This window comes from Dryas octopetala, chromosome 1 (assembly GCF_963921425.1).
Source record: "Dryas octopetala chromosome 1, drDryOcto1.1, whole genome shotgun sequence".
NCBI lineage: Eukaryota > Viridiplantae > Streptophyta > Magnoliopsida > Rosales > Rosaceae > Dryas > Dryas octopetala.
In genome coordinates this window covers 30,100,699-30,116,223 of record NC_141366.1, presented here as the reverse complement: position 1 = coordinate 30,116,223, position 15,525 = coordinate 30,100,699, and the positions used below count along the sequence as shown (strand labels likewise).

Sequence of the window (15,525 nt, the reverse complement as noted above, 5' to 3'; positions counted from 1 at the left end):
CACAAATCATGCTTTTTGTGTCCTTATAAGCAAGGAATGAAATTTTAATTTTCGTTTTTTGGGGATCCCGAAATTTTATAACATATCCGTTTATTTTCGTTAAAATTTCGAACACGCTCCAAGTACTTTTTGGTTATATTTCTCTGAATTTCGCCGAAATTTCACAGAAATTAAGCGTAGAGACCGGAGGTAAAGAGGGAGGCAGAGACCGGAGGGAGAGAGGGAAGCCGTCGTCGCTAGAGGGAGAGAAGAGATCCAGAGAGGGAGAGGAGGAAGAGATCGGGGAGGGAGAGGGAGGAGAGAAAAGAGATCAAGGAGGGAGGAGGGACTGGGAGAAAGAGAGAAGGTGCGTGAGAAGCTATGAGAAGGAAGACTAAAGGAGCAGGAGAGGTCACGTGGGAAAAGGAAGAAGCAAAGAAAAAAAGAAAAAAAACACGTTCCATTTGCTTCTACGCGCTCATTGACCCGAGATCTTTCCAACAAGATTAAAATCAAGATAGGGCATTTCCTAATTTTTATTGTTTCTTAATGACTCGCCGAAATCACTTAAAATTTAAATAACTTACCAAAATTAATTTCAAGGTCCGAAAAACGTTCTGTGAAATCCTGTGAGCTCGTCTCGATAAATCTTATTTTTCTATGACTTCAAATTCATTTATTTTCTTTCAAAATTCCTCAGAAAAATTCTAATATCTCAAAATTAACAAGATAATTATCAATAAATCACTATTTACTTCAAAATAAATTATAAACCAACTTTTTGGGATCTCACAATCTATTTGGATTGTGTTTGGTTATTGGGTTAAATGGTTTAGAAAATAACAATATATGTTATTTTCTTATTTGTCCACATATGTTTTAAGGACAATTTGATTCAAAATGATTAAATATCCCTTAAAAAGATGTCATTTTTATGTAATTATTAATTAGTGAATTATTTTTATTTAACATTATTTGCCTCCAGTGCGCATTATATTTACCTTATATCATATGAAACTTACTATATAATTTGATTTCTTCAATGTTTTTTGTCAATGTAGTAGATAATATGTTAAATAAACATTGATTAAGTTTCATTCAAAATTTTCGTATTTTGATAGCAATTTTCGTCGTTTTTTTTCTAATTTTGTCGAAATCAAAATTTTAATTGAAATTTCGGCGAAAATTTCCTTGAAACCGAAATTTTACTCCTTGTTTATAAGTTAAAAAAAAATAATAATAAATGCTCACTTTTGAGTCTCTTTAAAATTGTGATTTATAAATATTAATGTATTTTATTAAAGGATAAAGTTGAAGTTTTAAAAAATGAGGTATAAAAAGTAATTGAGGTGGGTACGAATATAAATTCTCCTATCCCGGTGCATTTTCTAGAGGGTTATCACAACTTTTGCGTTTGTATACTCTAGATTTTCTCATATCATTAAGTGAACTTGGGTTCGACCTCAAAAATTTCATAACTTTAATGTAAGTGTAAGTGTGTATGTTCTGCTTAAAGGGTGGTTGAATTCGCATGTCATTGAGTTGCTTTTTGGAATATGCGGGAATTTTATTCTATGACTCTCATCTCTGACTGCTTAACCAATTTTTGAACATCAACACCTTACATTTAGTTTTCAAACCACAGGTTCTTCCCTATTTGTTCGAATGCATCACTCTTCTATTACGCTTTATGTGGATGACATCGTCTTGATTCTTGACCAACAATGACAATACTTTTATTTCAATTTTAAAGTCTCAATTCAACAAGGAGTTGGAAATGTAAGAGTTAGGCATTTTCTCTACTCAAGTGAATCATTAAAGCAAAATAATAAAATATACTGTCACGTAGTATAATTAACATATGTATCATAATATGGATGAATGTTATTAATACTATACTCTACAAAGATAAAAATGTCGTCCAACAATACCCTTATATATTAAATTAGTTACACCACGTAAAGATATTTCGGTTATATCTAATAATTTTTCCCATCTAAGACAACATGCACTTCCTCAGTCATATATTACATCAACCAAATGGCATCCATGAGTTTGTAATTTCTTGAGGTTCTGCAGGCCTGATATTTCGGTTGTACGTCGGTTCATGCATGCTCCAACAGTCCAACTGATGTACATTTTTCAGCGATCAAATGAACCTTGAGATACTTAAGACTATAAGAAAAATTCGGCACTTTATTAGATTAAAACAGAAAAGGAAACATATGGAAGCACCAACAGCTTGAATATAAGCCACAGGGAATTCCCACTAACATGATTTCAAAATCAAACTTATAGTTAAGTTGTACCAACACCCATTCATAGCTGGGGAGACCTGAGTGTAGCATCTAACAAAATTCACCCAGTGCCTACTAATCATACTTTTTGGGCTTTCATTTTTTTGGCCCTAAATCATACTTGTTGGTTAGTCCTAATGAGCAGTAACATATTTACAAAAAACCAAACACAACCATAAACCATTCACAGTTTCTAAAACCTAGATTTGCGCCTGTGCACTTTTGATCGCTTCCTAGATGTCTCAATACCATTTACACTTTCTTTTCGCCTTTTAATACCATTACTTAGAAAATCAGCTTCCACGGCTTCATTGGTCTTCTTGTACTGGACAACATTGGTTACAATGGCATATACAATGACCTCAGTTTTGGGGGTCAAGATAACATCTCTCTCAACAACTGCATTCTGCCCACAACACGATTCTTGAATTGCTGTGTGTTTGAGCTTTTGGATTATGGCATCCTTAGCAAGCTTAAAACACTCTGTCGAAACCTGCAGAATAATAAGTCACAATTTTGTTAGGATTTGTTTGAGAATAGAAGGGGCAATATCCTTAAAAATCAAGTTCTTAACACAGATAATTATGAATTCTGTTCGGGAATAATTAGACTCTCATTCTTAGCTAGGTAAGTTTTTAAACTAAAACCTATAGTGTTTTTAGAATTTGTAGTCAAGTCCTTTGACTAAATGCCACATCAGAATTTTAATTACACGTCAACATTTAATTCGATTTTTTCAATCCCCAAACTGCCTCTCCCTAATGTGTAGCTAATAATTATCATTTAATGTATATATATTTCTCTTCATTTAATGTATAGATTATACTAATATATTATAACATGAATTTCAAATTTGAATTTGGATAGCAAAATCTGGATAATCATTAATGAGAAAAAAAATTGTACGTTTCTTTTACAACTCTCTCTAGATGATTGTTCTAACTTCTCACCTTAAAATTAAGAAGCACCCTGAAAACCAACAACCATAATCCTATTACATTGACCTATCTATGCAAAGTGAAAAATCATATGAGAAACAAGGAGATGATTGTTCTAATTTCTCACCTTAAAATTAAGAGGTATATTAATTTCTGTGCACTGACAGCCACAACCATCACTGAAGTTGAGTTTCAAAACCATTTCAATCGATTTTGACTGTAAGGTTCTCCTGATGCATACCGAATACAAAAATGTGAGAAGATGACTGTTAGATAACAGGCTATTAGATAGAGACCTGGGAACAGATTATAATTGCTATGCAATTGGACTCTCCAAGTCAACTTACATCATCAAGGGTTACAATTAAAGGCACACCAGTACATTTTTCAAACACAACAAAGCAAATTTCAAAAATAAAAAATACAAATTTCTGGAGAGGACCATAAGAATCTTTACTGATCACACAGTTTTCTCATTTTCAATAAATTTAAATCTGACATCTCTTACAATTAAGTTTCAAGTATTTCTGAACCTATCTTGTTTGAAATCCAAAATTGAATAGAGTTGATCCATATTAGGCTATTAGCATTACCTTTTCAGTTGAAATGGTTCCTTCTGTAGAATAGCTTCTTTATAGTCTTGATTGTCTAAGAAGGATATCTGGGATGCAAACACAACAGGAGGGTTAGCGCAAAATCAGGGAAAGCCATATAATAACAAGATGATTTTGCAAATGATGTCGTGTATAATGGTTTTCATTACACCCTGCATTCACTAAGTGGATCAATTGCAATGTAAAGTAAACCAGTTCCTATTTCTTTTTTTTTAATTCGAAAAGAAGGTTCCTATACTCAGTGCTCTAAAAAAAAAAAAAAAAGGTTTGGAAAATTTGGACTTGGTGCTATAATAGATTTCATTGGTGTGTCAAGTTCAACTACTTCAAAATTTAGTCTAGTTGGTTTCTATGGAGGAGCAGACCAGTAAATTTCCAAAAACATATACCTAAGATCTGGCCAGTCAATAAAATGACAAGAATGCAACCATGTATCTAAAAATTTGATTAAGCTACAAAAAGGGAATAACCGTCACTGGATAAGTCGATCATTTCTGAGGTAAAGTAATAAACAAGTTCCTATTCTCAGTGATAGCATAAAAGTTAAGAAATATCCAACAACAAGATGTAAGAGATGTCTTTCTTATAATGGGTTTCATAACTGCCCTATATTCACTAAGTGCATCATTTCCAAGATCAAGCAATAGACAAAAAATGTCAATGGTTCATCTTTGGTGCAATGGTCAACCACTTCAAAATTAACACTTATTTGGTTTCTACAGAGGGCCAGACCTGTAAAATACCAAAAAGAAAAAATCTAAGATCTGGTCTGTCAGTAAAATGACATTAATGGGGGGTCATGCATCTAGGAATTGAATAAGCCATAAAAAATGAATAGCAGTAGGCCATTTCAGCCTCACTTATACAAAGAATTGAGATCAACAGAATGAGTCTCTTAAAGTAATTTCACCTCAACAGATTTAATGAATGGCAATGGAGCTTTCTGTCCATGTACACTTCCTACCCGGAGGTTCCAGTTCACATACTTTTTATCTGTAATGCAAGTGAATGGAATGTGAGATAGCTGTAAACCAAAGCCTTGACTAATTAGTGGACAATCCAGCGAACTCCTGGGACTTGATGTCTCATGTGAGAACTAAAACAAGAAGTCATAAGAGAGAGTAATCATTTCATATACAGGGTCAACTATTTAAAACAAGGCCAAAATTCAGAAATGGTACCTGTGATTTGGGTCATGTTTCAATGTACACATGTGGTTTAAAAACTTTTAATTAGACACTTGTGGTACAACATGTTTTCAATCTCAGTTATTTCGCAAATTGCCGTTTAAATTCTACCATGTGCGCGTCACATGATGGGTAAATTTGTCTTTTCAAGCAAGAGGGCATGATCATTTCAACTATGAAAAGACAAATCTACTCAGCACGTGACACACACATGGTAGAATTTTAGGCAGTTTGACAAAATGACAGACTGAAAACATATTGTACCACAATTGTGTAATTAATAAATTTTTAAACCACAAGTGTAACATTGAAATATCACCCAAACCATACCATTTGCGAATTTGGCCTTAAAACAGTATATAATTATTATTTTGTATTACATATGTCTATGTATGTGAATGCATATGTTATGACTTATGACAAATATGGTATGTTGCCTAGCAAGCCACATGAAAGGTTTTCTGATCCAAGTGTCTCCAGGAGGAGTTATGCCTACTTAAGGAAAGGAGATAATAGAAGAGGCATTTTTCATTGCTATAAAACAAAGATATCCATAAACATGATCCTCAGGTACACTCTGCAGAAGAACGGTAACACAAGGACATCAAAGCTGGAAAGTTCAAAAGAAAAGGATGAGCTTCATTGCCAGACCAAACCCAATGTTCATATTTTTCATCCACAAGGAAAAAAAAAGGTTTTCTAATAAGTGCTATGTACATGTCATAGTGAGCTGTAACTTAAAATGCACAAATGTGTGACTCTCCACCCTGCACAAAATATTTTTCAACCATCCAAATTACCTATACTCAAGGCTTGAGTTAGAATGATCTGAAAAAGATCTATCCGAACAAATGGAGGAATCTGACGATTTAGAAAGTCCATGACACCTGAAATAACCTGTTGGCCAAATGAACAGATAATGCAAGTGCAGGGTACCAAATCAGAATGTGTGAAAGAAAATAAACAAATTGAACCTCAGCATTCTGATTAACACATCTATTAATAAAGCCCAGATGAGACCTGAGGGTGTTTGTGTGTGTGATATACAAAATGGGTAATACAGGTCTCCAATGGCAGTGATGTTGTGTTTGGCTCGTTGAAGTCCTAGTTGGTTTTAGGATTCCTAATCAGTTTAGGAAACTAGAGAAAAGTGTGCACAAGTATTTCCTAGTAGCTTTAGGAAATAGTTCTCTTTAGTATTCCTAGTTGATTTAAGGTTAGATTTAGGAAAGAAAGTTCCTTTCCCTATTGTAGAAGGTTTAGGCTATCCTAATAAGTTAAGGAATGTAATCAGCAGCTTATATATATAAATAGGCTTGCTGGAATTTCTTTTAAGAACATAAGAGACAGAAACAAAAGGGGCCAAGAGTGATAGAGAGAAGGGAAGCTCGGGTTTTGGGGATTAGTTAGGGTTTTCAATAGGTTCTTGTAATCTCTTTCTAATCTTCATAGTGCAGCTGTGATTCTCTAAAGATCACACGGGGACGTAGGCAAAGTTAGCCGAACCTCGATAACAAATCTTGTGTGTGTTTTACAGTCTTTGTTTTCTCTTATTATTTGCATATCATCTAAGTATAAGTCCATCAATAATCAAGATCAAAGCACTTAGGGACATAATAAACAACAAGTGAAGGTGACTAAAACTTGTCCAGTAAATTCTACACTGATGCTATTTTCATCAGAATTAAGAGAAAAAATAATCACGGCATACCAACTTACTAAGTTGTAAATTACAATACCTTATCTACAAGCCCGTGGATCAACAAGTATGCTTTCTTGTCCTTCGGAGTTTTCTGTGAAGTTGAAAAAAGCAAATTATAGACAACTGAAAGATCAATGAGGAGCATATAAGTAAAACATCAACATGGAACTTAGGCATACTAAAGTAGCAGTGAAAGGAAAGAGTATCAATCTATATGAAAGAAAAAGTTCTAAATATCAATTTTCTACATGAAATGAGATTTGGGCTCATGTTTTTCAACTGTTAAGAAAATTCAAGATACATCTTCAATATTTTACAGCCCATAAACAACAGCCAAAAAGTTGAACAAAAATGGATTTTCTAGTGCATGTTTCTTCTATTTTCTCAAGGCCCAACTGTAAATTTACTTGGAGCAAAGGAAAAAATTACCTGAAGGTTTACAATTACAATCTTTCCCCCACCACGGAGCGATTTCAGAGGTAGGTTGCATGCTGGAGTGATCTGCAAACTGCAGAATAATAATGATCACAAGGCCAAGTTTTTCTAATGTTTCCTAGAAGAAGGTCATCACAGAGTCATGCCTTAATCTAATCATTTCTAGTCTGATTAAGCCCTTTGTTTCCCTAGTAGTTTTGATAATTAACACGAAGATGTTAAATCCATTTCAGGATTCTCAATTAATTATCACTATTTACTATATGAAATCCATCAGAACGAAAAAATAATTGTAATTATCATAAATATGAGTATGAGTAAAATACAGTGATCAAATGACTATCAGAACTTGGTAAATATAAGTATGAGTATCAGAACTTGGTCAAGATATTGAGTATGAGTAAAATGCTAAATATGCATTGGGATGTCAAATGAAAATATCAAAAATGGCAGAAGATGAACCAATATAAAATTTTGAAAAATCAAATATTGAAAGGGTTAAAAATACCCCATATTTTCTGGATAGTTTGAGGCAAATAGATATGAATTTTTTCATTAACCAAACCAAGACGCGCTGCTTACAAAAATAAAGCCACAGTTATGACGGCTAAATTTCGTAACTCTGTTGTTACCTTGTCCCCAAACATAAAACAATATCAGCCATCCTGCAGTGCTTCTCAGCAAGATTCATCTCCTTTGAGGGCAATGCATCCTGCGCGCAAAGAGCGTTAGGGTTTCTCAAAAACAACTACTTTAATAAGGTGCAAGAACCAGCCATGAGCCAACAAATATTCCCCCTATTTCTCAGCCTAGGTGGTTGAAACTGATTAGTACAGATCAAATGCAAGTTAATATTTACTTATTTTTTTCTGGGTAAGGAGTAAATATTTTACTTTGACTCTTGATCAAAGAGGTTTCCTACATGGACAAAAGAAAATGTGGTAAATCAGCCTCCAGCATGGGCCCTACATACCTACACATTGCTAGACAGGTCAACATCTATAAACCTACCCCCAGCATGAGCACCACAACAAAAATGCTATACAGTTCTTACTACATCGAACATTTTCATTCATAGGAAACAGGAATTTTATAGGAAAACATAACAGAAACAATAAAAGAAGATGAAAAAGCTGTCCGCCAGGAAAGCCTACAAAAACCCAGAATAAGAAAAAAAACGATCAATACAAAGTCCTGCACAATAAAGATAAATAACACTAAAATGAACATCCCTAAAATACTTAGACAATGACAACCATAAAGAGGCAAGGAATCTAATTCTGTAACCAAACACTTATTTTCATGTGTCTACACCAAACACTTGGTGTAACTTCTTTCTATTGTTGAAAGATTGAGCAAATTAAATTTAAACTCCCACATTGAAAAGAAAAATAAATAGATTTATTTCATCCCCATGGACATCCAAACAGCACCGATACTATTAGTAAGCAATACCTCCCAGTCAAGAACTGTATCCTTGAGCCTTGCTCCACATTTTTTATCTGAGCACCGTCTTGAAGTCTCCTTCAGTCCAATAGTTCCCACCTCAAAGTCCCGCATATACCTTTAAAAGTTTAAATTTTGATTAATGAATGACCGAAACAAGCCATACAGAGTATAAGTGAATATTAACTTCAGCACAACATACTCTAACACCCCCCCCCCCCCTCTTCAAAAAAAAGACTCCCAAAAAAAGAAAACAAAACAAAAAACAAGGATATGTGGCACACTGAAATAATAGAATAGGCTGATAAAGAGCAAGCCTTACTCGACTCCACAAGAAGGGCAGGTTTCCATAAAGGAGTTACCATGTAACTCAGCAAGTTTCTCCCTCGGTATTCCAGATCGAAGATGGAGGCCGTCAACATTCTAGCATTTAGTAAGTAACAGATAATAATAAGAAAGCAGAGAGGTGAATGACCTATTTAAAATAGTGCAAGACTGATAGACAAAAATAGCATGGCTGGAGAGAGAGAGAGTATTTTGAACGCCACCCAAATTATGAAAACCCAGAGTGCAAACATACATGTCAGCAGTACAAACTATATGCTCCAGATGACCCCTTCCCCCAAAGCCAATATAGGAATAGGAAAAAGGAAAAGGGAAATTCTATATATCTACTCCCTTTGATCCAAACAAGTGATTTTTTTTTACAAATGGAGGGTGAAATCATTCTTTGGGAGCCTCCAAATGAGGTACGATTTTATATTTTTTACATTTTTTGTTTTGAAATTTTTCATGAATATGGGCAGTTGATGCATATGGGCCCCCCAATAGAAATAAACACCATGAACCCCGCAAAAAACACCATTTTTTTATATCAAAATCCAACAAAAAGCACCATTTTTTATGTCAAGTGAATCCTCTAAGTTGAATGGTGTTGCCGGCATTGACTTGGGGGTGGGTGGGTCAGTTTTCCTCTTCAATGGTTTTGTTGGGTTTGGGATGATGAAAGGTGTTGGGTATGGGATGATGAAAGGTATTGCATATAGTGAGGAAATTTGATATTCTTATAAGGTTTTAGAAAGATGAGGGTAGAATAGGAACATTGTGTGGGTATAGTGAGTATATGACTATTTTCTACAGAAAATGAATTTCCCAAAGGAAAAATGTAACCTCAAAGACACATGTTAGAATCAAAAGCATGAACAGGTTTTAAGCCACATGACTAAGAATAACTAATTTGAAGCAATTATCAATAATCTTCAAGATAAAAAAGACGAAAGAAAAAATAACAAAATTTCAGAAGTATCCAAAGAATACTATAATGCATACCTGGCTTATAACAAACTTCAAAATGCCAGCCCTCTCCAGTTCAACCAAAGCCATATGAGTCAAGGTTGGGATTGCACGATGAAAAGGCAGCGATGCTTCCGGCAAGGCTTTGCCTTCACGCTGCACTAGTAAATAGAATCATTACCATCCAAAGAGCTCCACAGAAGCATGAGTATTTCTTTTATTATTAATAATTTTTTTGGGTCCTTACATGTATGATAAATTCTCTTATAGCTTGGACAAGCCAAAAAGGTATGAAAGAATGAGGACTCTTTTTTTCTCAATTTCTAATGACTATATTATATTAGATAGATAGATAGATAGATAGATAGATAAATAGATATTTCAAAGCAGTTGCTCCTCTCCCAGTTAGTTAATCCACTATGGTTTGATGTAGCAGAAAAAGATGTTAGGAATCTTATTTTTTTGACAAGTGAGACAAACTTTATTAATAAGAAAGATGAAAAAGATACAAACAAGTGTGATGGGTGAGAAGTCCATCATTTCTAACATAAGACCCTCAAAACTCAAATACAAATTACATTGAATATGGCATGCCCTCCAATCAAGAAGAATCACACTAGATGGAATATCTTTAAAATGTTTTTACAAAGAAGCACAAAGAGAAGCTAAAAATTTAATCCAAGATTTTATGATTCTCACCTGTAGCGTCCAAATTCCCTTTGGACCTCGAAAATCAGGTATACCACAAGAAGTCGATATTCCTGCACCTGTAAACACCACTAGATGCTTACTCTGCAAGTAAAAAGAAAAGTCTCAGAGAACTTTATTAAAAGAAAATTCAAACATGAAAAAGTAAACAAATCTTATCACGATAAAGGAGATGTTTAGGTTCAAACCTTTTGTACCAACATGGCAAGCCGTTCAATCTGCCATTGCCAAAAAATTATGTTAGCATAACGAATATGCATACCACAGAATCTTATGTTAGCATAACAAACATACAAAGACAAGATCATGAAGATATGCAAGCTCAAAAGTGAACAAATATGAAATGTAACTTGCAGTTAGTAAGGATTTCTTAACACCTTTAGAAAATATTTTGAGTAAATCTTAAAAAAATTTACTTTATAAATCCTTAGTTTTAAAAAATGTTAACAAAGTTGAACTATTGAATAAATATAACAGTTTTGAAAACTAAGGGATAATCCAAGACTCTTAAATTCTTAAAAAGATATCTATGTCCTCAATACCAACAAGACAACAATGCAACTATAGCAACAAATACACACACACAGAGGAGAACTTCATGTGAAATCCAATACCACATTGCATTAAAACTCCTATTCTATACCTGAAAATTATGACCCACATTGCATTGAAACTCCAATTCAAGCAAACCATGCATACTCTGGGTTAACATCTAAATAGTATAATCATGGTTTGCGTTCATTCCATCAGCATACCTTATTTTTAATAAAGATTTTACTGGAAAAGCACCACAGTTGCACAACCCATGTGCACAAACAGTATCACAGAAAAACTAAATGTGAAGATAAAAAAATAAAATCAATCATAGAAGAGAAAGAAACAGGTTGTGTCTTCGTCCACTCCATCAGAATACTTCAACTACATTCCATCTCAACAAGTTAAACTTACAATTTATACCACTATAAGCCTGCATGTTCGTGATCAAACAAAGGCACAGATATTGAAGTAATGCCACAACCCACTGAAATGGGTTCACAAATCTCAACTCATTGATGAACAAAGCAAGTAAATTTCAATCAAAGTGCAAATAAATGCCCAAACCCGGATATCAGATCTTAATAAGTATGTAATAGCGAAAACAACCATGTTCCATAGCAAACTAATGCCACAATCGCGCCAAATTTAAGCAAAAAACCTAAGTAACATTCATAGGCATCATCACAATTCCAGAAGATCAACAAAGTCATTAACTTTAACAACAAGTAGCAATACAAACGGGCCTCAAAGATAAATGAAGAGAATGAGAAAAAAAGATTCACACTTTTTCTTGCAAAACGTGAGGTGGGTCGAAATGTTCAGTCATTCCCACTTGCCCCACATCTTCTATGTAGGAAAGCTGCTCTGCATAACCCAAGGACATAGTCACTCTAATGCTTGGTATCCCACTTTCTCTGTTTAGAACTCTCTCTCTCTCTCTCTTTCTCTTTTTCTATCTCTCGAAAGAGTTTGATCAAAGGAACGGAGGTGGAGTGGCCAAAAATAAAGAAGGAACGGAGGTGAAGAGTGAGAGGCCCTTTTGTTATTTCTTTTCTTTCTCCCTCGCCTCTATTGCTGAGAGAGAGTTTTTGAGTATTTTAAGGAAAAAAAACCGAGTTTCGACCGGATCGGTTTGGTTTTTTTTTTTTGTTTTTTTTCTTTTCTGAGTAAAGTGGACCCTAATATTGGTTTTCAATATTAAAATTTTTTTGTTTTAACCGAACCACCACTTATAAGTTATAATATATATTAACTATTATATATTAATCGATTTATAGATTGTTTTAATACTTATTATAGAGTAAACAAAATCTCTTACTATTGTTTATATATGTTTATTATAGTTTATATAATATATAACTAGTGATCGCGTCCGCACGTTGCTACGAGTTTAAACAATTTTTAAAATGTATTTAAAAATTATAAAATTTAAGTATAAGAGTTAATAGAGTTGTAACAAAAGAGTAAATCTGTTACATAAAGAATAAATTTTTTACATGCATATGGCAATGTAGATATTTTTGCGTTGTCATGGTTTAGTTACAAAACTAGTAATTGTGCCTGCGCGATGCCGCGGTTGGTAAAAGTATAAAATGTGGAGAAGCTCATAAAATTTTAATGGAAAACTTATATAATTTTAATGGAAAGATGAGACTTTTTACATACATGTAAAAAACTAAATATGTTTGCAAAGATTGGTATCAATGGTTGTTCACCAAGCATAAGTTATAAAATGTGGCTTGATAGCATGCTTTATATGTTGTTTGTTATGTTAAGATATTTGTCATATCTTAAAAAACCAAACAGCATTTAAAATAATATTATAACACTTGGTGAGATAATTGTATGTCACATTATAAACAAAAGATAAGTAGTATTTAACTAGTCATTGTTCAAAAACTTTTTGTATGGGTGTTCAGAGGTGGTTTAAAGGGTTTTGGGGATTCATCTTCACTGTTGTTGGTGGGTTTCTGACTGCTTTTGTGTCTTCTCCATGAGGCTTCTCTTCTTTTTTGCTATCTCATGCAAGGGGTTGTCCTTTCCCTTGCTGTCTTGTACTAAATTTTTAAGAAAAGAAACCACAGCAAATTAAATTCACATGTTAAACATGAAGAAAATAAACCATAGCAAACCAACACCATCTCCTAATGTGGAAAACAGGGTCATAAACCAAATGAAATCAACTACATAAATCTTAAACTACTAAAATGACGAAAAAGGCTATTTGACCCTTAGTTTATTAAATTGACTTGCTCCAGATCTTTTTTTTTTTTTTTTTAAGTGAGGACTGTCAAGTATATAGATTTCAAAACAAATCATAAAGATATAGCATATATGTATAATACGGCACAATTGCAAAACAAAACCCAATAAAAAGTGAACAACATAAATTAGGATTTCTTATTCCTACTCTAGCATTTTTCTTTTTCAGCTCTCTCACTTTTTTATTCTAGTAATGAAAATTTTTGTTGGGGATCATTTCACCTTGCATTAATTATCTGTCTTCATTCATCCTAATCTAGCGAGTGAAAAAAAAAATGATTCACCAATTGGCACTCACCAACAAATCATATAAAAGACTAATTAGAATAAGTGACCATATAATTGATGAGGAACTCGATTAACTCACAAACATATATTAAGTCAAGCATATATATATATATATATATTTGCCCAAAAACATTGTCACATTTGATAAGCTAGCTAGACATCACTCAAGAAAATAACATTAATTGCAACCATGTCATCCATAAAGATTTTATCTCAATCCGTATTGAGTTTGAAACTAGTATTGGCATATAAATATGAAGAAATTACAAATTTCGTCCACTTATTTTATATCTAGTTCAATTTTAGTCCACGATCTTTTTTAAGTTCTGTTTTGGTCCACTAATTGTTCCACTTGTTCAATAAATGTCCAGATTTGTTTTCTCAAATTTGGCCTCCCTTTTACCCTATCAAATCTCACCCAAATTTAGCAAACATATACTTGTCTTAAAGCTATGCATCTCCATTTTACAATCATATAAAGATCATTCAAATTGGAGTTCTAAAACTCAAAATAATTGACCCCAAAGCAGGGTACCTGAAACTGCCAATTTTTCAAACTTCACTCAATCTCAATTCTCTTAAATTCTAATACTCTAAATTGATTCCTATGACTAAGAAATGATGAAATATAACTTATACTTCAATTATAATTGAAGAAAACATAACCCAAAGGATTTAAAGTCAGAAATCTGGACCTTTATTGAACAAATGAAACAATTAGTGGACCAAAACACAACTTAAAAAAAATCATGGACCAAAATTGAACTAGGTATAAAATAAGTGGACCAAATTTATAATTTCCTCTATAAATATATATATATGTATATAATTTTTGGCATGTAAATTGTTTATGTTTACAATTAATCAATCTAAAAACTGATAAAGTCATTCACATGAATTAAAAACTCTTCACATCATTTGAGTTTTAAAGAATGTTATATTTGAGATTTAGAGATCATTTTCCATTCTCTTTTAATTGGTAAGCAACTCCACATTCTAGAATTTATCAAAAAGTAAGTACTACAAAAATTACGATAGAGATATGTGTGTAGCTCAAATGAAAGACAGTTTATGAGTGCTCAGCTTAATACGGCTGAAAATAGGTATTGTTTTTGGGTATTAAGTCAAGCATATATAGATTTAACTTTAACAAAAATGACTGCCATATTTGCCAACACAAAGAGAAAAAATCAGCACACTAAAAAAAAAAAAAAAAGCTGTGAGAGAAAACCAAAAGAATGTCAGAAACGTAAAAAAATCGATAAAGCAGGGGTAAAAAGTAAGTAAAAGTGAAATGACCCAAACGGGCTCAACTTATCCCAAAATTACAATGAAAAACAACTGAAATAAAAAACCAGAGGGGCAAAGAAGTCTTTTCAGTGAACAGTAAGTACTGTTCCTAAGCTACAGCAATCCTTTTGTTCAATTTTAGTATATTGGTAATGTGAATTGATGAGAAAATTTATATGCTGATTGTTATGTTAAGATATTGTTTTGATATCTTAATAAACCAATCAGCATTCAAAAAAAGATTAAAAGACTTAGTGGGACAATGTTTTTGTCTCCATAATTAAAAGGGTTGCAGCATTTAGCTGCTCAATGTTCAAAAAATTTAAGGATGGGGTTAATCAAGCTAGGGTGTAATCTTGACTGTTGGTGGGGCTTTCAACTAGTTTTGCATGTTCTACAAGTGCAGTCTTCTGTTTTTGACTCTCCAAACCAGTGGGTGTCACACCCCAAAATGGGGTCTAGCATTTTGGATATGTGGGAGTGCCACATTGGTCTTTAACCTTACTTTCACAAAACCTTAAGTAAGAACAGACCAAGATTGAAGATCAA

General features: G+C 33.3%; 1 protein-coding gene across 1 annotated transcript; it reads right to left on the bottom strand.

Moving 5' to 3' along the window:
• Nucleotides 1-2,036: 2,036 nt before the first annotated feature.
• Nucleotides 2,037-12,171, bottom strand: SRT1 (sirtuin 1). Its single transcript, XM_086252363.1, has 14 exons — nt 11,921-12,171; nt 10,788-10,817; nt 10,591-10,683; nt 9,928-10,047; nt 8,921-9,021; nt 8,608-8,716; nt 7,785-7,864; nt 7,147-7,225; nt 6,755-6,808; nt 5,816-5,912; nt 4,739-4,821; nt 3,808-3,875; nt 3,342-3,444; nt 2,037-2,769 (listed from the first exon to the last, which is right to left on the bottom strand). Exons 1-14 carry the CDS (start codon nt 12,017-12,019, stop codon nt 2,470-2,472), a joined length of 1,416 nt encoding a protein of 471 aa, XP_086108489.1. The 5' UTR covers nt 12,020-12,171; the 3' UTR covers nt 2,037-2,469.
• Between the last annotated feature and the right edge of the window lie 3,354 nt (nt 12,172-15,525).